Below are 27,439 nucleotides of genomic sequence, written 5' to 3' on the forward strand. Positions count from 1 at the left end.
AATTCGCGGTCATCCCAGATAGGTTTGAAAAATATACATCTTTTCACTGTTCACAAGAAAAATGTAGAAGAGACTTGTCCAAAGTCTTTAAAAGGATTCTTTGTTCTTTTTTGTAATGTATTATTCCATGTGACCATTTATGTTTTATCCCTCATACATTTTGTATAAAAATATATATATTTTGTATAAAAATGCCTTTGAAAGAAAATAGAGGTTAGGTGAAAAACAAGTATCAGGTCTCTGATAGTCCTAATTTCTTATCATGAGGATTTTATATATCAGGAATAAATCCTGGCTCTTCTTAAAGCTGATAATAATGAGCTTCTTACATTTTTGTTAGTGTTTTGTAAGGGGGGGTTGTTGGTAGAAGTTTAGATTTTTCATTTTTAATGCTATCACTGGCTCACATCTTCCCTCTAAAATAAACTCCCTATATTAAACCTGGATGCTGACAGCAGCCATGTTCAGTTGTAATTATGCACTTTCCCAAAACAAACATCATTGCAGGTACTGATCAACTGCAGCTTCTGGGCCTCAGTTTCCTAATCTCTAACATCTATGTGAGCTAAATAATCTCTTGGATCCTATCCAGATATCAAATGGCATAACTGTAGACATCTTCTCAGTAGGAAGTTTGCCTGTTTTATCTAAAATGAGATTGCATTATAGGTATCCCATGTCTCCAGAATTTCTACTACATAAAATGGGTAGCCCTCATTAAAATAGACTTTTTAACAAATTTTTCAAAAAGAGAAATGCATTTGTATGTATAATCGAGTCACTTTGCTGTACAGCAGTAATTACCCTAGCATTATAATTCACTATACTTCAATTAAAAGTTAATTCAAAAAATTTTTTAAATAAGAAATGCATCTATTAAATATAAAGATACCATGATTCACAGGGTGAAGAATTCCCAGGCTATCTTGAGAAAGAGAATATAGCCTGTTTTAATATGATCTCACATATTTTCAGAGTCTGCATGTATGTGCAAAAACTGTCTTGTACCCTTATTTTTTTCAGTCATTTAAAGTGATAAACACCCACTAAGATAAAGGAATTGTTGTTTCCACTGAGATTAGCTCTTTCGACGTAATTTTTCCCTGGTGGGGAAGTTTCACCCTCTTCAGTGCTCGGCTCTACGACGTGCTTTGTGTTTCCTGAACAGAGCCTTGCTAAGCTGCAGGGGCGGTTTCACGTGGACCAGAGCATCGGCACATCTGAGCCAGACCTGAGATCCAGTCCCGTGAGCTCGCGTCTCTCCCTCTCCAGACAGACCCTGGACGTAGGCTCACAAACCAGCATCTCCGGCGATGTAAGTCATCCGTGTGGAAGGGCCCTGATTATAGCGTCGCTGGCAGATGGGACGGGGGCCAGAAAAGGGGTGCAAGTTCCGGCTGTGTGCATGCAGCATTTCGTACTCATAAGACTGGATTTACAAACCTTAGCCTTATCTTTTCTGCCTAGGTGCCAAGCATATCAGAATCTGTCCAGATAAATAGCTTGGTTCAAACTTTCTCATACTGTATTTATTCACAGACCCTATTGAAAGACAAGAGACACGTGAGAATTTAAGTTTTCCTCTTAAGTTTAGAGCCTTGGAAATTAAGGTCCTTCCAAATACACATTAAGGCTAATGAAAAACATAAATATATGCCTTTAAAAATGAAACCAAAGAACTTGTTTTTACACATCTGAAGTTGATTATATTAAAATGTTTGATTGGTGGTTTATACCTGGCACTTGAAAATATTTAATGTGGTTTGAATATTATTACCAGTTTATAGTCTACCTTTTGGGACACCATTAGCAGATATTTACTTTTCAATAAGTTCCCAGTAATTTTTGTGTTCTTTGAATTCTGTGCTATGAAAGTAGAGCAGATAGAGATCAACAGTAGCGCTTACCTGTTTGAAAAATTAATTTTTGAAGTAATTTATTTATGTTTATGCATTTGGAAGTTAAATGATGGAAATTCTGGCTCACAGAGACAAGGAAATTAGTTCCAGTTCATAAATTTTATTGACCTGTACGCCCTTCATAAACTCTTAGACACCAGAAGCATTTACCTAATTTTTTTTTAATCCTGATTTTAATGTGTAGAGAAAATGATGTTAAAGTCTTTGAAAAAAATTCAACAAGCTTGAATTAAAAAGAAATGTTTTGTCCCCACTGAGACGCGAAAGTAAGTGCCTTTGCAAACTGGTGTTCCCAATTTCGATACTATCTTCTTTAGCTTTTCAATTACTCGTACTTCCTAGAAACAAAAGCAGTTTTACTTCATTCATTAGCAGAGTTAATTGACTTCTTCCCCTTTTGTTTTTTTTAACTAGATCGGAGTGAGAAGTAGATCAAATTTAGCTGAAAAGGTCAGGCTGAGCCTCCAGTATGAAGAAGCCAAAAGAAGGTAAGACCAGGGGACCGTGTGGCGGTCAGTGGTCAGTGGGCTCACCCGGCGTTTTCCAGAATTCATCTTTATTCCTCTGGTGACATCTGCTGGGCGCTCACCATGCGTTTTTTACTGAGATCACCTTTCAGATCTTGGAATATAAAGGTTGTGGGGTCTCCCCGACCCCACCCAAAGCCAAAGAATGAGGAGAATTCATGAGAAGGGCAGGAATGGAACTGTGCCGTTCTTCCTGGAAGGAAGAAGCTTTAAGGCTGTACGGTACCTACTCACAATTTAAAGTGAGGAAGTTGGTTCCCCAGACAGTGCTGCAGAGACTCGGGTGCTGGGCTTGGTAGCAGCTCGGAGTTTGAAGGTAAACAGCTTCAAGCACCTTCCTTGGTGTAGGAGGGAAGCCCCCCGCTGGCGTCCTGGGGGATGTCTGGGTGTCACTCAGCTCTGGTCGTGGTCCCTCCTTTACCCTCTCCACTCTTCTTCAGCACAGCCTCACTGCCTTTTTCTTACCTGTGCCTCCGGAGAGGGTCTGGGAGACTCCTCTGTCCTCAAGTTGGCGACAGACTGAGCAGGTTTTCATAACATAGGAACTGTGCTTGTTCTGAGAGAGAGGGTCACACCGAAACCCTTCATCATTTTGCTTTTAAGAGTGTGAGGATGCTGCTGTTCTGTTATCTAGGAAGGCACTGGGGGCACAGGCCTGTATTATCAGAAGCATGAGCTGCTCAGCTGAGAACGTGCGTGGTTTCTCACTGCAAGGCAGCCCAGTAGGTGGATATTGAAGTACATCTGTTAATACTGGTGATGATGAGAATTTAAAAGTCATTGGCTAGGGGCTTCTTTGGCAGTCCAGTAGATAAGACTTCGTCTTCCAATGCAGGGGGTGGGAAGCTGGGAATCCCATAGACCTCGCAGCCAAAAAAAAAAAAAAAACTCAAAGCATAAAACAGAAGCAGTATTGTAACAGATTCAATAAAGATTTTTTAAAACAATCCACATCAAAAAAATAAATAAATAAATCTTAAAATTAAAAAAAAAAGTCACTGGCCAGATTTCTTAGAGGTTGTCTGGCTTTAACAATGCCATTATTTGATCTGCCTCAATCCAATATTTGCCTCTGCGTAGCTTCTGTTACTAATATTACTTGGTTCTTTGATTTACTGAAAGAACTGTAAGCTTTGTTCCACAAATTATTCACCACCGTGAGCTTGAGCAAGTCACTTCGCCTCTCTGAGCAGCATAATACCTGGCTAATTTTAATGCCTGTAAAGTTTCCCAGGTGGACTGTAAATGTCTTGAGGGTAGGAAAAGTGTCGTGCAGCGCGTTGTCTGCTTCTCATGTCCGGGACTGGCGGTTCCCCTCAGCCAGGACTGAGGGCTCTTTTGTGCTGTTGCGGCCTGGGGACCTGGGAGCCTGTTCGGGTCGCTCAGGTTATGAGCACAGCAGCCCCCGAGCCGCCAGAACTCCTTGGCTCCGACATAAACAAAGCCAGGGTCACTGTCTGGCTTTCCGAAGGAGAGCAGCCGTAACTCAGAATTAATCTTGGGGAGGCGAGCCTCATCCCCCTTCATCCCTGGGGTTTGACTCGGCTTCCCTTGGGCCAGCTTGAGCTTCTGCTGGACTCTGGCTCCATCTGGAGCTTACGCAGCACTTGTCTTCTGGGTGTTCCCAGAAAGCGTCACGGTTTCTTGCCCAGATTTAGCGCACTCCTTCCAAATCAAATTCGAGACCTACCTAATGCCCGATCCCACAAGCAACAGGTGCTGTTCTTTCTTTCACTACATCGTTGCTCGCGCTTCAGTTGTTTAATTCAGTCCCATCAAGACTTAAGATGTTGGTTCTTTCCCATTCGGTTGCATTGCTGTTTCTGTTACCATTCGAGGTTTTGCTTTAGTTACTAGTGATTCTGAGGAGATGGTAAGTCTCGGAGGTTTCTGTGTGTGTTGAAAGTGCTTTTTCTTCCTTAATTCTGAGTAAGTAAAGAATTTTGTGTTTACTTGTGTTTGGGTTGTGTTTCTCGGAAACCTGTTTTCTCCTGCAGCCTTTGTTTTACATGCTTAATGAAGCTAATAATATCATGCTTATTTAGCATTTTGATGATTAATTTTCCAGTACGTTGAGACAGTTGTTTACAGTTTTGTGGTTAAAGCTGAAGAATAGCTGATGTTATATCTATCATAAGTGCAGACGACAGGTGAAAATCACAAGTACATTTTACACACAGCACAGTTTAAGGTGGCAACTTTCTTTTTAACTCAAACAGGAAACTTAAGGCATAAGAATGTGGAGCTACTTCCCTCATGGTCCTGATAACATTTTTCAATCACCTTTTTCTTCTCTTCTACAACTTCTTCCATCTAAAAGTGGGGGCAGGCACCCCCTTTTCTCTCTTCATCATCTTCTGCTATGTGCTGGAATATACATGGTACATTACCAGAGTAATCATCCAACATTTTGAAATAGGAATATAGGGTTCCTAATGCCAATATCAGTTGTGTTCATAGTTTACCTTTTTGAAAGATATTTATTTATCTATTTGTTTCGCTGCTCCAGGTCTTAGTTGTAGCTTGCAAACTCTTAGTTGTGACATGTGGGGTCTGGTTCCTGGTTCCCTGACCAGGAATCGAACCCAGAGCCCCTGGTTCCTGAATCTGGTTCGATTCGAACCCAGAGCCCCAGAGTTGGGAGTGAGGGGTCTTAGCCACTGGACCATCAGGGGAGTCCCCATAGTTTGTCTTGGTCTTGTGCTTGTGGTCAAAACAGCCAAGTGCCATTCTTCTCGTGAACAGTCCCGACAGCCCTCACAGTGCCCCAAACCAAGTTATTGGATTCGGGTGGTCATTCTGATTGAATCGGAGTTGACTTGATGGTTGAGTACGAAGCTCTAGACACGGTGAGGTCTGGGATCAGCAAAATCATGAAGCTGGGGAGGAGTCCCTTGGCTGCGTTTTCCTCCTCCCCGCACTCCTGGCCGCGTCACTCCTTCCTGCCACCACCCCGGTAGGGCCCTTCCTGCTGCCGCTGCCAGCTGCCAGCTGTGTGCAGAGCAAGACCAGGTCGACGCATGTCCATGGGACCGGCTCGTGGTGTACACTCCGCCCAGGCCCGGAGCGGGAATCAAGCTCCCTGTGCACGGCCCAAGGACATGGCTGGAGGAGGCCCAGCCCGCCTGCTCTTCGCTGGCGATGCTGGAACCTTGAGGGGCTGCCTTGGTAGTGGTTCCGGGTGGCCCAGCCCGGTCTTCTCCCCTCCCCCGACTGGCTGATCTTCAGTTGCTGCCAGCGTAGCCCGGGTTCAGCATCTCAACCCAGAGGAAGCGAGCCAGCATGACAGCATTTCAGGCATCACTCACCAGAGTTGCTGGTTTGTTTATTTTTTAACAAAGTCCTCAGGTGTTCCTCCACACATCAGGGCTGACTGGTCCTCTGCTTCTTAAGCATCTGTGTAGTTTGACCTTCATCCTTCTTTTCAGGTAGTAAGTGTGATAACCTGGATTCTAAAGGTGGGGAGGGTGAGGCGGATGAGAAGTAAGTGTAGCATCAGCTCAGGGACCCGACTAGGGGCTGCGGTTCCCTCAGCCTCTCACCCACCTGTCACAGCCGCCCCTGGGGGGGTCAACCCCAAACTTAGCCTGCCTAGTGTTTCCCCCCCTTGGGACTTCTTGGAATGTACATGGCCATTTTATTTTATTCTGTCTTATTTTCTTTTCATAATATATACATTTTATAGAAGCACAGTTGACTCACAGTGTTTCAGGTGCACGGCAGGTGATTCAGTTATACATACACACATATATTATTGGGGGTGGGGGGCTTCCCCAGTGGCTCAGATGGTAAAGAATCTGCCTGCAATGCAGGAGGCATGGGTTCGATCCCTGGGTTGGGAAGATCCCCTGGAGAAGGGAATAGCAACCCACTCCAGTATTCTTGCCTGGAGAATCCCATGGACGGAGGGGCCTGGTGGGCTACCATCCATGGGGTCACAAAAGAGACGCACCTTAGCGTCTAAACCACCACCATATTATTTTTCAGATTATTCTCCATTATAGGTTCTTAGAAGATACTGACTCTAGGTTTTATTTCAGTATGGCCAACCTGAAAATTGAACTGTCGAAGCTGGACAGCGAGGCATGGCCTGGGACGCTGGACGTAGAGAAGGAGAAGCTGATGCTGATCCATGAGAAGGAAGAGCTTCTGAAGGAGCTGCAGTTCGTCACCCCACAGAGGCGCACGCAGGATGAGCTGGAGAGCCTGGAGGCGGAGAGGCAGCGGCTGGAGGCGGAGCTGCTGGCCGTGAGGGGCGTGCCCAGCCAGGCCCTGGCCGAGAGGTTCGTCCCTGCCTCAAACGCACCTGCCCTTGGTGGACCGAGAGGCAGCACAAAGGACTTCCCCCCCGTAGAGCAGTAAAGCACACTCTCCTTGGGCCCCTTGGCTCCTCCACAATTGTTGAGAACGTGAAAATGCCTGAGACAGATGTTGAATAAGTAAGGAATGTTGACAGAAAACCAGGAATGCAGTCTGATAACAGTGGCTGTAAACTATCACACTCTGATAAGAGAGATTATCTGGACTGTTAGAGCAGCCCAAAGCTTCCTACTCTGGGCTTTATTACTCACAAGAATGCAAAAGTTGATTGCTTTTCAGTTCACAAGGAAAAGACCTCTTGCTCCCTTTGATATTTCACCAGGTCACAAGACCTTGGACTTTGTCAGTTGAAAACCCTCATCTGAAGCAGGTGGAAAATAGAAAGGAAAATACTTTAAGCCATTTTTAGATCTTCCTGTGGGAAGGTGTAAATTGATCATTTGATCTTAAAAAAAAAAAAAAATGCAGTTCTGTAAACAGATCAGCTGCACTCTCAGGCCGGGGGACGCATGTGTACAGGTTTGCCATGAGGCCATCGCCCTCCAGGGTCCAGGCCGCACTGACAGATGCCCAGACCCGTTTCCCTGTCTCAACCATAGGCCAAGTAGCCCTTTAGAACCCCACCCCGCACCCATCATTTAGGCCCACAGGTAAGGAGCAGAATGAAGGGCAAGAAATTCACATTTGCATATTTCAGGTGACCTGGAAGTAAGTTTAGAATCCCCAGCCATAATCCAGTCCCTTTTTTTTCTTTTTTTTTTTAAACTTCTTGGCTTCTTGCATGCCTTGTCCTCTATACGCGTTTAAGGTTGTGTGTTAACATAATACCAAAGCATTTGAGAAGTAGAGTGGTGGAGAAGGTGGGGATGGTGGGCAGGGAAAAGCAGCTCTGACATTCCTAGTCACGTGTTAGCGTGGGCACCTGTTTAACCGTGACCGTGTGAGGAGCGTTGGCCTCCGTGAGTTAAGGTGCTGATGGAGATGGCTCGTGGCTGCCCGTCACAGCTTTCGGGAGCGTGAGAAAGTATCCGGGGGACCTGTTACAGATGACGGCCTTTCACCGTCTTAAATACTTGTCGTCACTCCCCTGCGTCTCCTCCCCTCCCGTGCTGACATCTCTAGTCTTGTGAGCTGCAGGCTCAGCCCACAGGCAGGTGTGAGCCGGGCTAGCCAGGTAGGGATCCATCTGAGCAAGACCAAAAGGAACAAAATGTAAGGGTCAGAAGGCAGACTTAAGTTGTTTCCCTGAATTATCTTGATGCTCTTGAGTGTCTGTGTCTGTGTTTCTTCAATTTCAAGATTTAAGAGATTCTCAGGTGAGATTCTGGGTCGTTACTGACTTGTGGTCTCTGCAGGAGCCCACAGAACTCACATGAATTTTCAGCCGGCGGGTGAGCCCCCAGAATCCCCCAGCCCCAGTCCTTGAGGCGTCACTGACTCACAGGACCAAGGAGATCAAGCTCGCCCCCTAGTGGTCATAAAACGCATCCGGCCGAGTAATGCTCCTTGTGACCCATCTCCCGCAAAGAGAAAGGGCTCTCAAATGAAAAAAGCCTTCCTATGCATCTGCCTGTCCTTTCCTTACAGTTACTGAAATTCCTTAAACCCTGCGCTTTCCTACAGCTGATAAGATCTTAACATTGCTCCTTCTTTTTTCGTAACTCTTAGAGGTTTTGTCTTATGTCTTGCCAAGATGTCTTCATTCTCTTAATTATATGAATATTTTTGCCACTGGTTCTGAAAAAAAGGGCTTCCCTTGTGGCTCAGCTGGTACAGAATCTGCCTGCAATGTGGGAGACCTGGGTTCGATCCCTGGGTTGGGAAGATCCCCTGGAGAAGGGAATGGCTACCCACTCCAGTATTCTGGCCTGGAGAATTCCATGGACTGTCCAGTCCATGGGGTCACAAAGAATCAGATATGACTGAGCGACTTTCACTTCACTCACTGAAAAAAAATTTGTAGCAAGTGGGAGGGGTTATGAATGTAATTTTGTTTTTTGGTTTTTTTTAATGGAAAAGGAACTTGTTCCTTCTATAGAGGATATGCGCCTTCACCCTGGGGACACCGGGGCAGAGGTGAGGGGTATGACGAGCCGTGGTGTGGAGCCGTGGGACCATGGGAGGGGTCCTTTGAGGCCAGATGGAAGAGATCCTTCTCACTCAGGAGGACCACCAGCCCCGGCTGGAGAAGGGTGAGGGGAGACAGGGCTGACCTCTGAGCAGCATCTTGGGCCCTACCACAGAAGAAGGGGGAGAGGTCACTTCCCAGGAAGGAGACTGGGAACCAGCTCCCACCGGGAGAGGCTCTGATCCCATCAAAGACAGGAGGTGGGGCGCTTGACCAAGGACAGTGACAGCCGTACCCACCTGGCGGGGCTTCTGTGACTCCTGGAGCCTTCGTTAAGCTTCTCTCAGTGACCTGCTACCTAGACACCTGCTGGACGGGGCCTGGGGAGGGGGTCCCAGGGTCTCCAGGCAGCCTGGGTGGAATGGGGAGAAAGAGCTGGGGCCTGCGCTCCAGGAGCTTAGGGTCCAGTGGTGGGACACAGGCCAGGCCTTGGGGGTTCAAGGGAACCAGAAAGGGTCCAGAAGAGCAGCACCTGAGCCATCATCAAGGGAGGACACGGGGACCATCAAGTATGACTGACTAGAACAGAAAGCTTCGAATTTAAATTGCAGCATGAAACACACTGTCACACTGAAGCCTCCTTCGGTTCAGTTCAGTCGCTCAGTCGTGTCTGACTCTGTGACCCCATGGACTGCAGCACGCCAGGCCTCCCTGTCCATCACCAACTCCCAGAGTCCACCCAAACTCATGTCCATCGAGTTGGTGATGCCATCCGACCATCTCATCCTTTGTCGTCCCCTTCTCCCACCTTCAGTCTTTCCCAGCATCAGGGTCTTTTCAAATGAGTCAGCTCTTTGCATGAGGTGGCCAAAGTATCGGAGTTTCAGCTTCAACATCAGTCCTTCCAATGAATATTCAGAACTGATCTCCTTTAGGATGGACTGGTTGGATCTCCTTGCAGTCCAAGGGACTCTCAAGAGTCTTCTCCAACACCACAGTTCAAAAGCATCAATTCTTCAGTGCTCAGCTCTCTTTATAGTCCAACTCTCACATCCAAACATGACTACTGGAAAAACCATATCTTTGACTAGATGGACCTTTGTTGGCAAAGTAATGTCTCTCTTTTTAACACACCAGAAAACCTTCGTATATGTGTGACACTTAGTTTTAAAACTTACCTCAAAAGTACTGCTTCTATATCAGGTAGATTGAAGGACTTTCTCCAGACCTTTGTGTACCTTCTAATTCAATTCATCTACTTTGAATTAATATTTTTCCTTGTTTTTGTATATATGTAAGAGATTTAAAAAAAAAAATAGGGACCATACTCCTTTTCAAAATACACCTGTGAAAGCTGTGAATTAAGAATTTATCACCCTTTGAAGTACTAAACAAAATGACAAGTTACTTTTTTTTTTTTTAATTTTAACACAGAGTGAAATTGTGTTGGTTGACACATCAAAGGATAGATATCTATAAATAAAATATGGGCATGTTTCCTCGCTGCCTAAAACGTACATAGGATTTCAAAGAGGTTGAAAAATTAGGGAAGTTTTCTTTTTCTGCAAAGAAAAGTAGCTAATTTTTGTATTGGCACCTTGCAGGGTGTGCTGAGGCTCTGAACACGGGAGATTGGTTTTGATGTCTGCGGAGTTCTTTCACGCACGTGGCTGGCTCCATTTGATCCCTTGCACAGCCTTAGCAGGTGGACACGGCAGGATTATAATCACCATTTTACAGATGAAGTCAGGAACCACAGTTAGGTGACTTACCGTGAGGACACGCCAGTAAGCAGCCCACCCCAGAACTGAAATTGTGGTGATTTCCTGGGTCCTTTTCTGCTCTTTTCAATGATGTCTAAAGACCCTGACGTAGACAGTATGTTTGATGTGTTTTTAAAATGGCTTACTCAAGTACACAATCCCATAATACTTGGATTTTTTTTTTCAGTCTCATAAAAACTTGTTCAGCTGAATGTGGATTAAGTTTCATGAAAATCCAGTTGCAGGCGATAAGAGGTGCTGTCGATGGAAATCACTTTTATGTCTTTTGCTTGCTCAAAGGGTTAAGCCAAGATTAGCTCACACTGGGAATATGGACCCTGGACTAATTTGTTTCTTAATCGCCAGAATTCTCATCAAAATGAGATTGGAATTCTTGTCACTGAATATGATTTCAGAACAGTCCTTACCAAATTCCATGCTCAGATGATCTTTCCTAATTCCTGTTATTGTTGTCAGATGTTTTAGTAACGGAAGCGGAAGTCACAAGCCTGCAGAAGGATCCTTACTCTTTGCTCATCTCCTTTGTTTTCTTTTCCTCCCCACTGTCTTTCCCTAATTTGTGAGTGTGAGGGGTTTTTTACTCATTTAAGAAAATTTTAGAATACCAGAATTCTACAAGTTCTAGTAACACTGGCCATGTGGACATCTCTCCCCCTTCACTCAGTGGCTGTGGATGGCTCTGACCATTTTCCTTCTGATGGGTGGTTCTGTTTTCTCTGTGTTGAGTTCATTTGGATTTCACAAGGGAAAATAATAAGAATCTTTTTATTTTCCCTTCAGTTTCTATGCTTATCGTAGTTATGTCGAAAATAAATTTATTTCTCTCTTTTTCTTTTTTGTCTAGATTGAAATTGGAAGAGCAAAGGAAAGCGCTGCTACAGAAACTTGAAGAAACTACTAAATTAACTACATGTTTGCATTCACAACTTAAAAAGTAAGCCTGTTTGGTTCTTGAAGGGAAAATTTTTCTTGGCTACCTTCAGGCATGTTGCAATTCTGCTTCAATTACCTCCTCTTTATTTTTGATGACTTAAAAGTAAGAAAATAGTTACACTGGTACAGTTAAAACCTGGATGACCAGATTTAAAGTTGGAGAGACTTGTTTGTTTGCTTTCATGAACCCCAGGGTCCTGCTTGGAAGCTGTTTGCAATGTGTTGGGAAGAAGATATATTTGAGTGATCAGGACATACTTAGGAAAATAACACATTTCTCCACATCATCCCTTCTTTTAAAAAGGGAGATTTGCCCTAAAATAGCCACACATTCACTTCCAAAATATACACAGAAAGAGGAAGAAGGGGAGTGAGCCTAGCGGCCTTTGTCTTTAAAAGCTGGCCTTTTCCTCTCTCACAATAAAAGATTTCGTTCTTTAAGTAAAGTTATTGCATTAACCCTTCATACTGTTTACCTCCACACACACACTTTTATATGTTTTTAGTTGCACAGTTGTGTCTGGATATTTATGCAGATAGATTTATCAATAGATGTTTGATCCCTTTTTTAAATTTTTTGTAAACTTTTACACGAGGAGGAGTATTTTTGGTAAGAGTAGGATTGCTCCTTAAAGAGCCTTTAGAAAGCCGGGTTGGAAACGTTCGAGACTGGGCATGGAAACGTGTGGTGTGCCAGCAGATGCCCTTACCTGGTCATTGGCCTTGATCTTTGGCATCACTCGGTTCCTTCCTTCTCTGCCGAAGGAGCCAGCAGGGGCTTCCATCCACATCATTGAAGTTTCTTGTTTTGTTTTTGTTTTATTTATTTATTTATTTATTTTGGCTGTGCTGGTTTTCCATTGCTGCGTGGGCTTTTCTCCAGCTGTGGCAAGCAGGAGCTGCTGTGCTTGGGCTGCTTGTGGCAGTGGCGTCTCTTGTCACTGAGCACAGGCTCCAGGGTGCTGGGTGTCAGTAGCTGCAGCCCCCGGGCTCAGTAGCTGTGGCGCGCAGGCTGCGTGGCTGCTCAGCGTGCGGGGTCTCTGCTGCTGAGCCGCCAGGGAAGCCCACGTCCAGGCTCTCACCGTGCTCCTTCCCCTCCCAGCCTCTCCGCCAGCACGCTGTCCGTGTCCTCCGGAAGCAGCCTGGGCTCCCTGGCCTCCAGCCGGGGGTCCCTGAACACGTCCAGCAGAGGGTCGCTCAACTCCCTCAGCTCCAGCGAGCTCTACTACACCAGCCAGGGCGACCAGCTGGACGCGGATTATCAGTACAAACTGGACTTCCTCCTGCAGGAGAAAGGTGGCTACATGCCTTCCGGCCCCATCACCACCATCCACGAACACGAGGTGGCCAAGTCCCCGAGCCAGCCTGGCCAGAGTGGCTCCGGGGGGGCGGCAGCCGCAGCCGCAGCCCCAGGCCACCCCGCGCCCCTGGCCGAGCCCCCCAAGTCCGTGACATCCCTGTCCTCGAGGTCCTCCCTGTCTTCCCTGTCCCCGCCTGGCTCCCCCTTGGTCTTGGAAGGTGCATTCCCCATGTCTACCCACGGCAGCCCCCTCCACCAGTTCTCTGCTGACTTTGAGGACTGCGAGCTGAGTAGCCACTTTGCAGACATCAGCCTCAGAGAGCATCAACTGCTGCTGGACCCTGACCCGGGAGGAGCGCCCTCGTCTCTGCTGGATGAGAACAAGGAGCTCGGCGAGTGTGCTCAGGAGCCGCTGTACGAGGGGCCCGCAGGTACACAGAGACCCTGCTCTAAGCTGCCCCTGCCAAACCATCTTAAAGGATGAGGGGAGGTTACTTTTTCTGTGGGAGCAAGTATTGGTACATGTCCCCCTTCTCTTTCTGCTGCTCTTTTCTCATTTTGGCTTCATTTGGGAAAGAACGTTTATTGCTATAACTTGCACATTTTTTTTTCTCATCAAATACAAATCTCCTTCCGTATTTAATAGATTTAATCGTTAAATGTCCATTATGTCATCTGGAACCCTGCTGTGTCCTGCAGCTGCCTGGGGACATACTTTGTGAACATTCTTCAGGCTTTCAGATAAGGGTCTGTTTCTGAAATAGTGAGGTGGGGAAGAGGACTTTTTTTTTTTTTTTTTCCCAAAGTTGGCCTAAAACAGATTCAAACCAAGGCAATTAACATAGCAGCTAATTAGTACCAAGGTTCAATGTTTAGATTGCTATGGGAATTCTCTATAAATACAGTTTCTGTTTCATGCCAGACTCTCCCTTTCCGTGGAGAGTTAATTTGGAGACAGCGGTCCCAGCCTGCGGTATCGCCCTGCCACCTTCTGGCTGTAGAGCTAGTTGCCATGGGGTTGAGTTCCCACTCCTGCCTCTGACCTCAGAGAGGCAGAAACAGAGGGGGAATCTACTACGCTTTAATTGCTTGCTTTTGCGAGGCCGGAGCTTTTAATACAGCAGATGTGGTTGTAAAGATCCCGGGACGGCGTGCACCTTGGTTGGCAGGTGGTCACAGCTATGGTCCGAGGAGCCCGCCCCAAACACGATGAGAAAGAGACTCCAGCGCCCGGGGTGCAGACAGAGATGCTAGGTGGTTCGTGTGCCGCTCGCCCGGCAGGTGCCAAAGCTGCAAGTGACGTGTTAACTGAAATAAATAGCCGCAAAGAAAAGGAACACCGAAGCAGTGTTTACACAATGGCTCCAGCAAAGCACAGACCTGCTGCGGGGCCTCGCGCCTGCCCCCTGGAAGGTGTGCGGTGTGTGGCACTGGGGCCACCACCCCCCGGAGCCAGCCGGACCTGCACTCGCATCTCAGGGGCCGCTCAGTTCCAGCGAGCACGTTGCCCCATCTCTCAGGCTCGTTAGTTCCTCACCTGCAAGGTAGGGGCAGCACTGTATCTACCTCGTGGGGTGCTGGGAAGGTTGATGCTCTCATAATGCATCAGAAGCATCAGCCATGCCTGGCGCTTGGTGCGCAGCTCACGGGAGTTAATATCACCCCTGTGACGCTGAGCAATGCAAATTCTGCCAAACCCAGTTCCTACCACAAACCACTGACATCTACGAAAGGAAGATAAAGCAAGAGAGAGGGAAGAAAGAGGAGTGGGTTTTGTGCCTTTCTCCTGTGCTCTGGGCCTAAAGGACCTTACAGTTTCCGAGCATTTCGTCCTGTCCCTGCTGGATGGCGGAAATCAAGAATACCTCCAAAGTCCTTCCGCAGTCAGTCTCTGTCACCGTCAAAGTCAATTTCAGGCTGCCGTGGTTATTCCTGGGGGTAATCAATAAATCATGTCATCACCTTCACCACTCGTGAAGGAGGGGTGGGTGGAGAGAAGGCACTCCATCATCAAGGAAGAAGCGTTCGCCCTGCCAGAAATAAAAAGGGAAAGGCAGCAATCAATCCAGAATCTAGAGCCTCAAGACTTAAACATCTTAACAAGATGTAAAGTCACGACTCAGAAGGGGGGCGAAATGCATACCAGTGTGGATCCCTGCTCTCCATTGGCCGAGGATGAAAGCGCTCCATGGGCTTGCAGCTTATTACACGGGAGCGCAGCTTCAGACGAGGCTGCTGGCTCTCCGCAGGACGCCCAGCCATGAATATGAGTCAGAGATAAAAGTTAAGTGGGAGTCAGTGAGGATTCAGTAACTCACAGTTTTTAATGGTATTTAGCCAGTGAGGAATTCTGTAAGTCAAAGATGTTTCCCCTTTAACTTCTATTAGAGCAGCAGCTGGGGAGATGGAGACTGGAAAGACATTTCTTCCATCGAGCACCAGAAGCTGTTATGGAAACTTCTCCAGCACTTGAGGAGGCAGAGAGCTTCTTACCCCCCACCGTGGCATCTGTAGTGATCACAGAGACAAGGGAGGCAGGGGACTCAGGAGAGTGTGTGCCACTGATCCCTCCCCTTAAAATATCCCAGGACCGGGGAACACCAGATTCTTTCCCAAATAATGACCAAAATAACAAGTATCCCAGGATTTTATAACTCATAGCGCCTGGAATCATCCACTTCTGTTGATTTGAATAGTAACATCCTTGATTCTCAGTGGAAATTTTATTTTGAGTTTCTCAGAACCAAACCATGTGTGTGCCTGCATGTGTGTGTGTGTGTGTGTGTTAGACTTAACTTTTCCTAAGAAGAAATCCTAATGGTGGCTGTCACTCTGCCCTCCCTAGATGTTGAAAAATCGTTACCAAAAAGAAGAGGAATCCACTTGCCGGGGGAGAAGACCGCCTGCGTGTCGGCTGCGGTCTCGGATGAGTCAGTGGCTGGGGACAGCGGGGTCTACGAAGCGTTCGTGAAACAGTAAGGACCCAGCCCAAGTGGCTGCTGCACGCACGTGGGTTACCGGCTAGGAGGGCCCTGCCCTCCGTTCACTCGCTGCAGCGGGAAGCGCTGTGGGCCTTAAAGCAGGGGCAGGCCTGAGAAGGTCAGGGGTGCCGGCAGCATCCCACTGGCAAGGAAGTGAGGAACAGGTTGATGTGCTCATCAGCTGAACCTCTTAGAGATGTAAACACGATTTTAAAAAATTTATTTGTGTCAGGTCTAGGTAGCAGCACAGGGCATCTCCACTGTGGTTTGTGGGCTTCTCTAGCTTCAGCGCCCAGACTTCCATGTAGCTGTGGTGCAAGGGTGTAGTTTCCCTGAGGTGTGTTGATCTGAGTTCTCAGACCAAGGGTCACCGTGTCCCCTGCACACTGGACCACCAGGGAAATCCCGCAAGCTTGATTAACTGGGCACGTCACAGCGGCCGCCCAGTGCCCGTTTGGCGCACGGAGCGTCTCACGTGTGCAGGTCTCAGGCAGCCCAGTCCAGGGTGCGGCACGTCCTGGGGAGCCATGGGAAAGCCAGCCACCAGGCAGGCCTCCCCCTCGGAGCCCAGGTGCAGAGTCCTCCCGACGAGGGGAAGCCAGATATGAAAGAGCGAGCTTGCACTGGGGTCAGGCCCGCGGGCCAGTCCAGGAGTGGCCTTAGTTCAGGTTTTTGTTCAGAATCAGTGAGGGGCAAACAGTTCCCAGGTGGTGCTAGTGGTCAAGAACCCGCCTGCCAATGCAGGGAGATGTAAGAGACGCGGATTCGATCCCTGGGTTGGGAAGATCCCCTGGAGGCGGGCACGGCAACCCCTCCAGTGTTCTTGCCTGGAGAATCCAATGGGCAGAGGAGCCTGGCGGGCTACAGTCCATGGGGGTCGCAGAAAGTCAGACACCACCGAAGCGACTTAGCACGCACGCAGGCAGACAGCAACCACAGCTCCACTTGTCCCGGTTCGCAACCGTTCACCCATGCCTGCCGTTGCCCCATGCGCAGGCCCAGTGAGGCCGAGGACGTGCCGTACAGCGAGGAGGACGCCGTGGTCATGGAGACGGCCCAGGTGCAGATCGGGCTGAGGTGAGGATGGCTCCAGAAGGGCGGCTTCCCGCCTCCCTGCGCCGGCGAGTGGCCTGTGCCCTGTCTCATCTCATCCGCTTCTCTCTGAATAGATACGATGCAAAAAGGTCAAGTTTCGTGGTGACTGTAGCACAACTCCGAAACCTGCATGCCTTCCTGATACCTCACTCTTCAAAAGTGTAAGTAGAATCTGTGGAGAACAAATGGAAGAACTTCAGATTACCGAGTGAGAATTTTACATCTAGCAGCTCATCCAGGTGAAGACACAGGGAAAAATATAGCAGGGCTGGTCATGCCTTCATGAGCTCTAGATAGAGACGAAGAGGGGGTGAGGCGGGCCCACCCCCTCCTTTGGTTTTATGAACGGGGCAGCGAGGTGGGGGCTTAAGGGGGTGGCTCCACACCCCAGGAGCCTGCCTCCCAGCTCTGAGGTTGGGGCTCCCCATCAGTAGTGTTCAGGGATGACTGGCTGATGATTCTTTCGGTGACTTCTCCCTCCTAATTGAAGGCAAAAGGAGAAGGGGAGACAGAGGATGAGATGGTTGGATGGCATCACCGACTCATTGGATATGAGTTTGAGCAAACTCCGGGAGATAGTGGAGGACAGGGGAGCCTGGCGTGCTGCAGCCCACGGGGTCACAAGGAGTCGGACACGACTCAGCGACTGAACGACAACAGGAAGGCAGAGAAAGACGACTTCTCCCGCTACACCTCCAGCCTTAACGGCTGCGGCCCAGGGCCCACTAGGTTTTTCATGCTGAGTCCCCGTAATCAGTGTCGATACAAACACAGAAAGGCCTTCCTCGGTTCTTCACGTGAACGTATACTTTTTATTGTCGGAGAAGGAAGCTCTTTAGAATATGAAACAGAAAGCCTGGAAATGGGGCAGTGGGGAGGGATTTAATGGGTATTCTGTTTCTGGGAATTTAACAGAATTTAAATACCTCATGCTGTTTATAGGGACTGTGGGTCCTCATGTAATATGCGCTCAGAAAACTCACTTGAAAGTGGTGGTAGAAGGTACTGTTTTTGTCAGACTCTTCCTGTGAATTTGACAAAGCATGAAACCGTTTATCATATCTGAGACTTCTGAGATGCTAGGCAGTGATTTTTTGAACTGTTAAAAATTCATCTCTCTTAAATCGTCATAACTGTACACTCCTTAGTGTTTCTTTTCCTCTGGAAGGACAAGACGTCCCATCCCTAGGGAATGACCATCAGCATTTCTTGTCTAATGCACAGGACGAGTGTTCTTTGGGACACAGTCACCCGTGTCTACTTGGCATCCCCACTTTCGCAGGTCCAGGTGGTGATCACTGTGGAACTGGCCGGACGTGGGCAGGCGGGACGCAAATCCGTCCACTCCTAGGTCTTCATCCCCCTCACTTCCCTGCCGAGGGCCTTTGCTGCAGCTCCAGGGCCGGGGGGCAGGCTCAGCCTGGCATGATCCAGGATGCTGCGGGCACCGGTGTGTTAGGAACAGAGCCTCCGAGCCCCTGGGTATGACGACGATGACCGTGGTGGCCGTGAGCCTGGGGTTGGCGATGAAGTCGGTGTCCCCGGCGCTCCTCCCCCGGGAGGACCATTCCAAACACCAGTTGCAAAGTCAGGATCGTTGAACCGGTGACTCCATTTCATCCTTGTTCTTTGCAGGTATTTCCGGGTTGCTCTGCTTCCCTCCTCAAGTGACGTCAGCTGTCTGTTTCGAACGAAAGTGCACCCAGCTGCGGAGTCCCTGCTGTTCAGTGATGTGTTCAGAGTGGCCATCTCCCAGACGGCCCTGCAGCAGAAGACCCTGAGGGTGGACCTGTGCTCCGTCGGGAAACACCGCAGGGAGGAGTGCCTGGTAGGACCTCTCATTTCGACCTTCAGGTGACACCACTGGATGTGCTGAGAGTCCCTTTCCAGTGGCCATTCTGCCAGCCCCGAACTACTGCCTGTCTGCCCAGTGCCTCCGACACAGCCCAGCAGTGGCTTCATTTTTTTGTCTGAAGTCTTAATCTCTGCTTTCCGTTCTCTTTATTTCGGACCTTTCTGATTTTGCTTAGCAATTATGATCCTCTGTAAAAATCGAGTTCTTTATTTCTAACCTTTGGAACTTTGGCCTCTGTTATAACCATCACTGTAGAGTATGCGTATTTATTCCCAATATGAGCCCAGTGCTGGGCACTTTACATACATTATCTCACTCATCCCCTGGACAGTCTTAGGAAAAGGGTATGATGACATTTGCAGATGAGGAACTCCTTAGAGGGGTCATGTGTTCAAGGTCACACAGCTTGTGAATATGGATAGATATCGAAAGGACATCCCACCCCTAGTTCACTGTTCAGATTTAATTTACGCAGAACAGTGAGTAAAGTTCCCTACTTGAGCACGTTCTCCCAGTGATGGGGGTAGAGCTGGTAGGAAGACCTCAGTATGACTGTTAAGAGCGATAGGACACTTGCACGCCAGCACAGAAGACTTCACACGTCACTGATAGCGGGTTCAGCCCACCACTGGGTACATCAGTACATCCCAGCAGAGCTGCACAGAGTGTTCAGGTACAGGCATCTAGAGGTGTGCCCCGGTTTCAGGAAGCCATGCTGTCTCCAGCTGAAATGCGTGTAGTTCAAGGGTCAGCTGTAACACCAATCAAAAAATGAACACTGGGATTCTTTCAAGGTCCACTTACACACAGATTTTTTTTTTTCCTACCAAATTCATGCCATAATACTACATAATCTGTGGTTAATTGAATCTGAGGCTGTGGAACCTTGAATACAAGGGCCAACTGTAAAGTTACACGTAGATTTTCAACGGCAGAGTGGGGAGTGCTGTCGGCCCCCCTAACCCTCATGGTGTTCAAGAGCCAACTTCATTTTTCTTTTTCAACATTTCTTACTTAGTCACACCTGAAAATATAAGACATCTCCAGGTTTAAAAAAAGAAATCCACCAGTGCTTTGTATCATGAGTATTGCATCTTTTTTTTTCCCTAAAACAAGCTTGTCTAATAATCTTCATTATATTAGAGGGAGCAAATATAGATTGAAACATTTCATTTTCTCTCTCTCTCTTTTTTTTCTTGTTTCCTTTCCTTTCACACAGGCGGGAACTCAGATCAGCCTGGCGGACCTACCCTTTTCCAGTGGGGTTTTCACTCTGTGGTATAACTTGCTTCCTTCAAAGCAAATGCCCTGCAAGAAGAAAGAAGAGGAGACTGAGGACTCGGTATTTCAACCAAGCCAGCCGCTCGTGGATTCCGTAGACTTGGTGAGTCAAGTCTTACTGAGACACTTAGGTCTGCAGCCCCTCTGAAATTAATCTTTGTGTAGGCTTTGAGGTAGAGGTCAGGGTCGTTTCTTTTTTTTATCCATGTGCTAGCCAATTGACCCAGGATTATTTGTTGAAAATACATCTTTCCTTAACTGCACTGCAGTGCCAGCTTTTATCCTAAGTCAGATGACTTCTGCGTGTTAGCCTGTCCCTGAACTTTCTGTTCTGCTCTGTTGGCTTAGTTGTCTATCTCTGTCTACAATACTAGGCTTTTTCAAAATGAAGGCTTTTAGAATGATTTTTAGAATGATCATTTAGAATGATATTTTCTGAGGCTATTTATAGATCATTGCTATCAGATTAAGGAAGTTTCCTTCTCTTTCTAGTTTGCTAAGGGTTTTATTATGCATGGATATTGGATTTTATCAAGCATTTTTACTATATCTATCTCCTAAGATGATTACATGGCTGTTTCCTTTTATTTTCTCAATGTAGTGGATTATACATTGATTGACTTTTGAATGCTAAATCTGTTTCAGATTCCTGGAATAAAGCAGACTGAACTGTGTATCTAATACATGTGTTTACATATGTTCTATCGTAGAGAGTATTGAGACCTGCTTTATGGCTTAGCAGGGGTTCGCTTTTAGTATAAGTCCCACATGCTCTTGAAAAGGGTGTGTTTTCTGCAGGCCACCTTTGTTGGTTTTGCTTTTCAAATCTTCTGCATTTACTGATTTTTCAATTTGCTTCTTTTATCACTGTTTAAAGGTACAGTACATCTCCAGCTTATGCTTACAGATGACTGTTTCTTCTTTTAGTTCTGTTAGTCTTTGCTTTATGTATTTTGCATCCAAGTTATTAGATGAATATAAATTTAGCATCATATTGTATCTTTCTGTTCAACTGACCCTTTTATCTCTATAAAATATCCCTCTTGCTAATAACGCTGATATTAATAATCATATCAGTTTTTTTGGGTAGCATTTGCATGGTTAATCTTATTATTCTTTTACTTTCAACCTTTCTGAGTTCTTGTATGTAAAGTGTTTCACTTGTAAGCGGTACTTAGTTGGTTTTGATGTCTTATCCAGTTTTAAAATCTTCTTTTAATTGAAATGTTTATTTACACTTAATGCTATTATTGTTATATTTGGCTTTGAACCTTTCATCTTACTCTTTGTTCCCTTTTAGTCCTTGTTTTTCCCCTTCTTTTGGATTAACCAAGTATTTTTAAACTTAGATTTTTTCTTTCTTCAGATCATTAATTAGTACTACAGTCTTTTCTTTTTTGCTGTTTCCCTGATGATTACAGCATGCATCCTTATTAGAAACTGCGTTGAATTAATGCTTTTTGCTTTTTTGCAAATGGTACAAAGATTTTTAAAGGCTTTTCTTTTACTTCATGATTCTCTTTCCTCCTCCTGTGCAATTACCGGATATATTTTAGTTACATTTATTTTAAATCCCGCAACACATTATTATCATTGTTTTATTGACAATCAGCATTTATTCCGGTTTCCCCTATACCCTTTAGCCTTTCTTTTCCTTTCTGCATTATTGTGCTTCCAATTCAGGTCATTCGCCTTCTGCCTGGAGAATTTCCTTTAGTGTTTCTTTTAGTACAGGTCTTTTGGCATGTTCTTTCAATTTCATTTGTGAAGGACTCTTTTTCCTGCATATTCAGAATTCTAAGTAAGTGATTATTTCTCTGGACACGTTGAAAACAATGTTTTGTTGTCATCTGGCTTCCACTGATTCTGTTCAGCTGCTGGAGGACAGGCTAATTGTTGATTCTTATAAAGTATTACACCTTTTTTCTTTCACTGCTTGTAAAATTTCCTCTTTTTCTTTGGTTTTCAGCAGTTTCACTCAGATGTGCTCATGTGTTTTTCTGTTTATTTTAAATTCTCCATTGTTTCATCCGTTTTCTTGAACATATTAATTACAAAACTTTTACTTTCTTCTCTAACTAGGTATGTGGATCACCTATGGGTCTGCTTCTTTTGCCAGTCATTCTTCTTGGCTTTCAGTCGTGGGGTTCTGTTTCCAGCGGGGTGCTGGATGTTATGTATGGAGTGCAGAGGATCTGGTGGGTAGCTTCCTCTAGAGATGATCCAGTATCCTTCTGGAAGGCAGATGACAACATGGACAGCTCACCTGGATCACTTGAGGGACCTGAATTATTCTCTTCCTTCCTAGGACCATGAGGCAACTGAAGTATCTGCTTACCGTTCAGCCTCCTAGCAGCTGGTTTTACTTTCTCAGCTTCTCACTCTGCACGTATGTGGCTTAGAGGGTGCAAAGGTCTTGACAGGAATATTGTGCACTTTGCAGTTTATCTTCCCAGACCCCTCATAGGCAGTCTCCCTTGTCCTCAGCTCTGTTTTCATCTCTGCATCCTCCCCTCACTGCCTCAGTCCAGGGCGACCATAGCCTGTCACCTGTGAGCCTCACCACGGCATCGAAACACACCCCCAAGGAGAAGAGTGGCATTACATTTCCTTACATTCCCCTCCTCCCGGGGATCTTCACCCTTGAGTCCTAACTGCCTTTGTTGCTCTTCGTTGCTTTGAAACAGCTGGAGTTTTTTGCTTTTCCTTTTATTGTATTCAGCTTTCATATTTGTTCTCAGCGAAAGAAGTGAGTCTCGTACTTCCTTCTCCTCCACAACTAGAGCCCAAGTCCCCATCTGATAACGTTTTAAATCATTTCTGAAGTTTACGGTGTTAATGGCCCTACGTTGTACCTTCTCCAGGATGCAGTGTCAGCCTTACTTGCAAGAACATCAGCTGAGCTTTTGGCCGTGGAACAAGAATTAGCACAAGAAAAAGAACCAGGGCAGGAAGAAGAGCACAGAGGTCCAGATGGAGATTGGTAAATAAGAGTTCTTTCATTCTGCTCCTGGCATCTCAAAGAGGGTGTGTTTAGTTTCTCAGAAGATACTTTGAGGGACACCTTCTTGGGTTTAGATCTTGTTCTGGAATTAATAGAAAATAATGCAGCTTCAAGGAGTGGCCCCAGGAAAAGCCGCTCCTTGGTGTTAGAGAGTTGAAAAAGTAATGATGAGACCGTGGACAAAGTTACTAACATGTGAGCAAGATTCTTACCTCAGTAATTTTGACACTACTTTCTGAACTTTTCTTGTTCATTTGTTTAAAGTCTAAACTATTTTGAAAAACATGATAGTTTATTACAGAGTCATAGATAAATTTAAACGCAGACTCTTTTTCTGTAAACTACTGGAGGCACCATTTAGGTGCTGGTAGTTCAAGACAGATTTTTAGAAAACAGCTTCTGAGTGGTTACTTTTCTGTTTGTGTAACTATTCACCTTCTTTTACTGTTCCCTTCTCACTTTTCATACCTCGATTTTTTTATTTTTTTAAAGAAAAAAAGGTTATTACAGCGTTTATCTAGATACATATACGTATAAAGAACTGTATTTCCAAGTTTGCACTGTTTTCTCTAAAAAACATATTTTAGTGAAAGTGTCAGTTTTTTTTAGTACATATGTAAAATCATTTGAACTCATTTTGTGTGTATTGTTACACTGTTGTGTTTGAACTACTGTCAACATATATTTGCATATACATACATATACAGCAGCATTTGTGTGTGTGTGTGTGTGTATACAAGAGTTTCTACAAACTTGGAGTAACAAGATGTAAATAACAAAATTGTGGATATTTGGAAGCAGAAGCTTACTACAGCGACATAAAAAGGTACAGAGATACCTTGTTCTTATCAAAAGTCCTTTATAGTGAATAAAAATCAGAGCACGGCAAAAAAAAGTAAGTACGAGAGTGATTATGAGGTTCATCGTATCTTTAAATACCTTGCATACATAAAGTACAACTTGTTTCACACATATTTCAACAAAATACACTTAGAGAGTCTTCCCTGGCGGTCCAGTGGCTGAGACTCCATGCTCCCAATGCAGGGAGCTTAGGTTCGACCCCTGGTCAGAGAGCTAGGTCCCACAGGCTGCCGCTGAAGGTCGTGCATGCCGCGACAAAGACCGAAAACCCCACGTGCTGCAGCTGGAACCCGGCGCAGCCAGAAAAGTAAATATTTTTTAAAATACACTGAGACTGCAACCTCAGGGAACTGATGACTTATAGTCCTCATTGCTAGCTCCCCCACATTCATTTCATGACCAACTGTTTAACAACTAGTCTGTTCCAATTTGTCGACATATCACTGATCACAGTTAAAGCTTGACCTTTAGTTATCAGTGGAAACAGTGTTCCCATACCAAGAACATGAAACTCCACAAAGAATGAGATATTCTTCCCCATCCGGAGACTCTTTGCTTTCCTGTCAGATCAGTTTATACAGAATATGAACCCTATTTGTTTTCCGGAGCCTAACTTTTAGTGCCACCCAAGCCCAGGTAGTGGCTTTTGTTAAAGACAAGATCACAGACCATTCAGAGTCTTCTGTTATCCGAGTGGTTAAGACTCTTCTATCCAGGGTTCCACCTTTGCTACACTGTAAGCATGGTTGATTGGAGAAGGAAATGGCAACCCACTCCAGTATTCTTGCCTGGAGAATCCCATGGACAGAGGAGCCTGGCGGGCTACAGTCCACCGGGTCGCAAAGAGTCGGACACGACTGAGCGACTTCACATCACATCACAAGCATGGTTGATAGTGGATATTTTTATTCACTCTTAGCAGAGTTGCTCTAGTCTGTGGTTTGATTAATTGTGTAATAAATGAACAACTGACACCAAGTTATAGTAGAGCGAGTGTCAATATTTTTAAATGGTGGGTTAAACTTTGTATGTGATCTTTTAGCATATTTAGCATAATTTAGGACTGAAGTGACTTAGCAGCAGCAGCAGCAGAAGTTATATCAAGTTTCATGAATTTCACTTTTTGGTATTTTTTTTTATGGTGATTTTACTGCAGATTGCTGGAGAGTAAGGTGTTGACTTTATTTTTCATGAGCATTTGAGTAAAAGTTCCAGCCAGAGAACTGGCTTGCATCGTGATGCGTGAGTCTGTTCGTGACCCAGAGGAAGGGTTAACGTGCCCAGGTAACACTGATCACATAGCGCATCTGGTTGACCCTAAACGGGGTCGTGTTCTGTTTCACCCATAGGTTGGCCATGCTGAGAGAGGCCTCAGATGAAATTGTGGCCAAGGAAGGGGCTGAAGTGAAATTGGCGGAGGGCAGTCGCTGTGTGGAAGACGCAAGCTCCTGCCCAAGTGTGCCCAAGATGAGTGAGGACACAAGTAGGAAAGACAGCAGCTGTGCCAGTGACCTTGGGACGCAGCCCCCCGCAGGAACACTGGCCCTGGTGAGCGTTGCCGACCGCTCCCTCCTAAAGCAGTCTCCTAGAGGCACCACGGAGTCCAGGCTTGTCTCTGTGCATAATTCATGTTAGGATTTTTGTGCCAAAGCTGATCAAGATGAGTGTTTGCGGGAACAGACCACAAGAAGCATTATAAATGCCTCAACATTTTCAAGTGGGCCCCAAATATTCATTCTCTGCTTAAATTTCATAAAAGAAGATAAACAGTGCTGTTTAGCTCTCTGTGAGTGTTCTGTGAATATTTACTGAAAGTGTTTTCAGGATTTCCTGGAAAACTCCAGGATGCCTGCTTAATTGTTTTACGTTTCATAAATGTTATGAGTCTGTTTCAGTCTCAAACATGAAGTGAGCGTGTGAAGCCCGTTTTGGTTAGATGGGGTTCTCACTGAAACCAGTCCCGGAAGGGGCAGGTGACCTGATTGTGTGTGGTTGCCAGGCCCGTTAACCAGGTGGTTTTGCTGGTTAGTGAGGGATGCGGGGGCTTGCCTGGTGGTGCAGTGGTAAAGAATCTTCCTGCAACGCAGGAGACGAGGGTTCGATCCTGGGTCAGGGAGAGCCCCAGGAGAAGGAAATGGCAACCCACTCCAGGATTCTTGCCTGGGTCGTCCCATGGACAGAGGAGCCTGGCGGACTACAGCCAATGGGGCACCAGGAGTCAAACCCAACTTAGTGACTGAACAAAGAGACATGTTGAGACTGCCAGACTGCCATCTCCAAAGGGGGGAAGCCATTTTCAAGGTTTGAGGGTGCCAACCACTGTGAGAGTTTTAAAAATTCCAATTTATTTCTGATTAAAAACAGTACTAACCCTGACTGAACACTTCATGTGTGTGAGTACATTCGGCCCTCAGTGTCCATGGTCTCTGCATCCGTGGATTCAACCAACCATGGATCTGACTCAGCAACCTGCAGATAGTAACCGTGGTCCATGAGTAGCTGACCGCGATGATGGGGAACCCCAGATGGGGAGGCCAGCCATGGGACCTGAGCATCCACGGAGCTCAGTGTGCTGGAACCCCACCGCCACGGAGACCCATGATGGCTGTATATATAAATTTGTATTCTGTGCAAACCAGAGGTTTAACTAGTGTATTTCCATCTTCCTATGTTTAACTACTTTTATCATTTATTCAGCAAAAAAAACTAACCATGAGGTTGAGTACTGTTTAATGATGAAGCATTCTCAAATCAGACTCTTTGTAGAAGCACATTACCCCTCTGTAAACCAAGGCTTCATTATTTTGGGCCTGAACTATTAGAGGGGGCCCCGCCATTCCATTTATGGGTGACCTTGTTGGACAAATACGATCCTACCCACTGAGGGTGACTTCCCAGAAACTAATAGAAAACCGCCTTCACGTCTGGAGAAAGGCCCTGGTGCTCCCTGGGTCTCTTGTAAGCTGTTCCTTCCACACTCAGGAGAGGAGCACCCCATGCTCCCCTCTCACCACCCCTGACAGATCGCCGACCTCTCTTCCAGGTTGATAAAGAGACAAACACCGACGAGGCCGGCGGTGCCAGCATGGTTGTACGCCCCAAAGACCACAGCAGCCTGAGCGCGCGCCAGCGCCCCTTCATGAGGAGCAGCGTGATCGTGCGCTCACAGACCTTCTCCCCCGGGGAGCGCAGCCAGTACGTGTGCAGGGTAAGGCTCTGCGGGGTCAGAGGCCTAGGGGTCAGGAGTCTGTGGGGTCAGGGGTCTTCGAGGTCAGGGGTCTGCAGGATCAGGGATCTTTGAGGTCAGGGGCCTAGGGGGTCAGGGGCCTAAGGAGTCATTGGTCTGAGGGGTCAGGGGTCTTCGAGGTCAGGGGTCTGCAGGATCAGGGATCTTTGAGGTCAGGGGCCTACGAGGTCAGGGGCCTGGGGGTAAGGCTCTGCGGGGTCAGGGGTCTGCGGGGTGACGGCTCTGCGGGGTCAGGAATCTGTGGGGTCAGGGGCCTATGGGGTC

At 46.4% G+C, this 27,439-nt stretch overlaps 1 protein-coding gene across 1 annotated transcript in view; it reads left to right on the forward strand.

The window, feature by feature from the left end:
• The window catches only part of WWC2 (WW and C2 domain containing 2), a 152,722-nt gene that overhangs the window by 109,020 nt on the left and 16,263 nt on the right, over positions 1-27,439 (forward strand). The window contains exons 7-19 of the mRNA XM_024986463.2: positions 1,169-1,315; positions 2,334-2,407; positions 6,487-6,729; positions 11,463-11,552; positions 12,654-13,282; positions 15,697-15,826; positions 16,829-16,909; positions 17,002-17,088; positions 18,563-18,755; positions 20,002-20,166; positions 22,928-23,046; positions 25,278-25,476; positions 26,972-27,136. Of these exons, the coding sequence (XP_024842231.1) occupies positions 1,169-1,315; positions 2,334-2,407; positions 6,487-6,729; positions 11,463-11,552; positions 12,654-13,282; positions 15,697-15,826; positions 16,829-16,909; positions 17,002-17,088; positions 18,563-18,755; positions 20,002-20,166; positions 22,928-23,046; positions 25,278-25,476; positions 26,972-27,136 (2,322 nt within the window). The remainder of the gene's footprint in view (positions 1-1,168; positions 1,316-2,333; positions 2,408-6,486; positions 6,730-11,462; positions 11,553-12,653; positions 13,283-15,696; positions 15,827-16,828; positions 16,910-17,001; positions 17,089-18,562; positions 18,756-20,001; positions 20,167-22,927; positions 23,047-25,277; positions 25,477-26,971; positions 27,137-27,439) is intronic.

This window comes from Bos taurus, chromosome 27 (genome assembly GCF_002263795.3).
Source record: "Bos taurus isolate L1 Dominette 01449 registration number 42190680 breed Hereford chromosome 27, ARS-UCD2.0, whole genome shotgun sequence".
NCBI classification, from domain to species: domain Eukaryota; kingdom Metazoa; phylum Chordata; class Mammalia; order Artiodactyla; family Bovidae; genus Bos; species Bos taurus.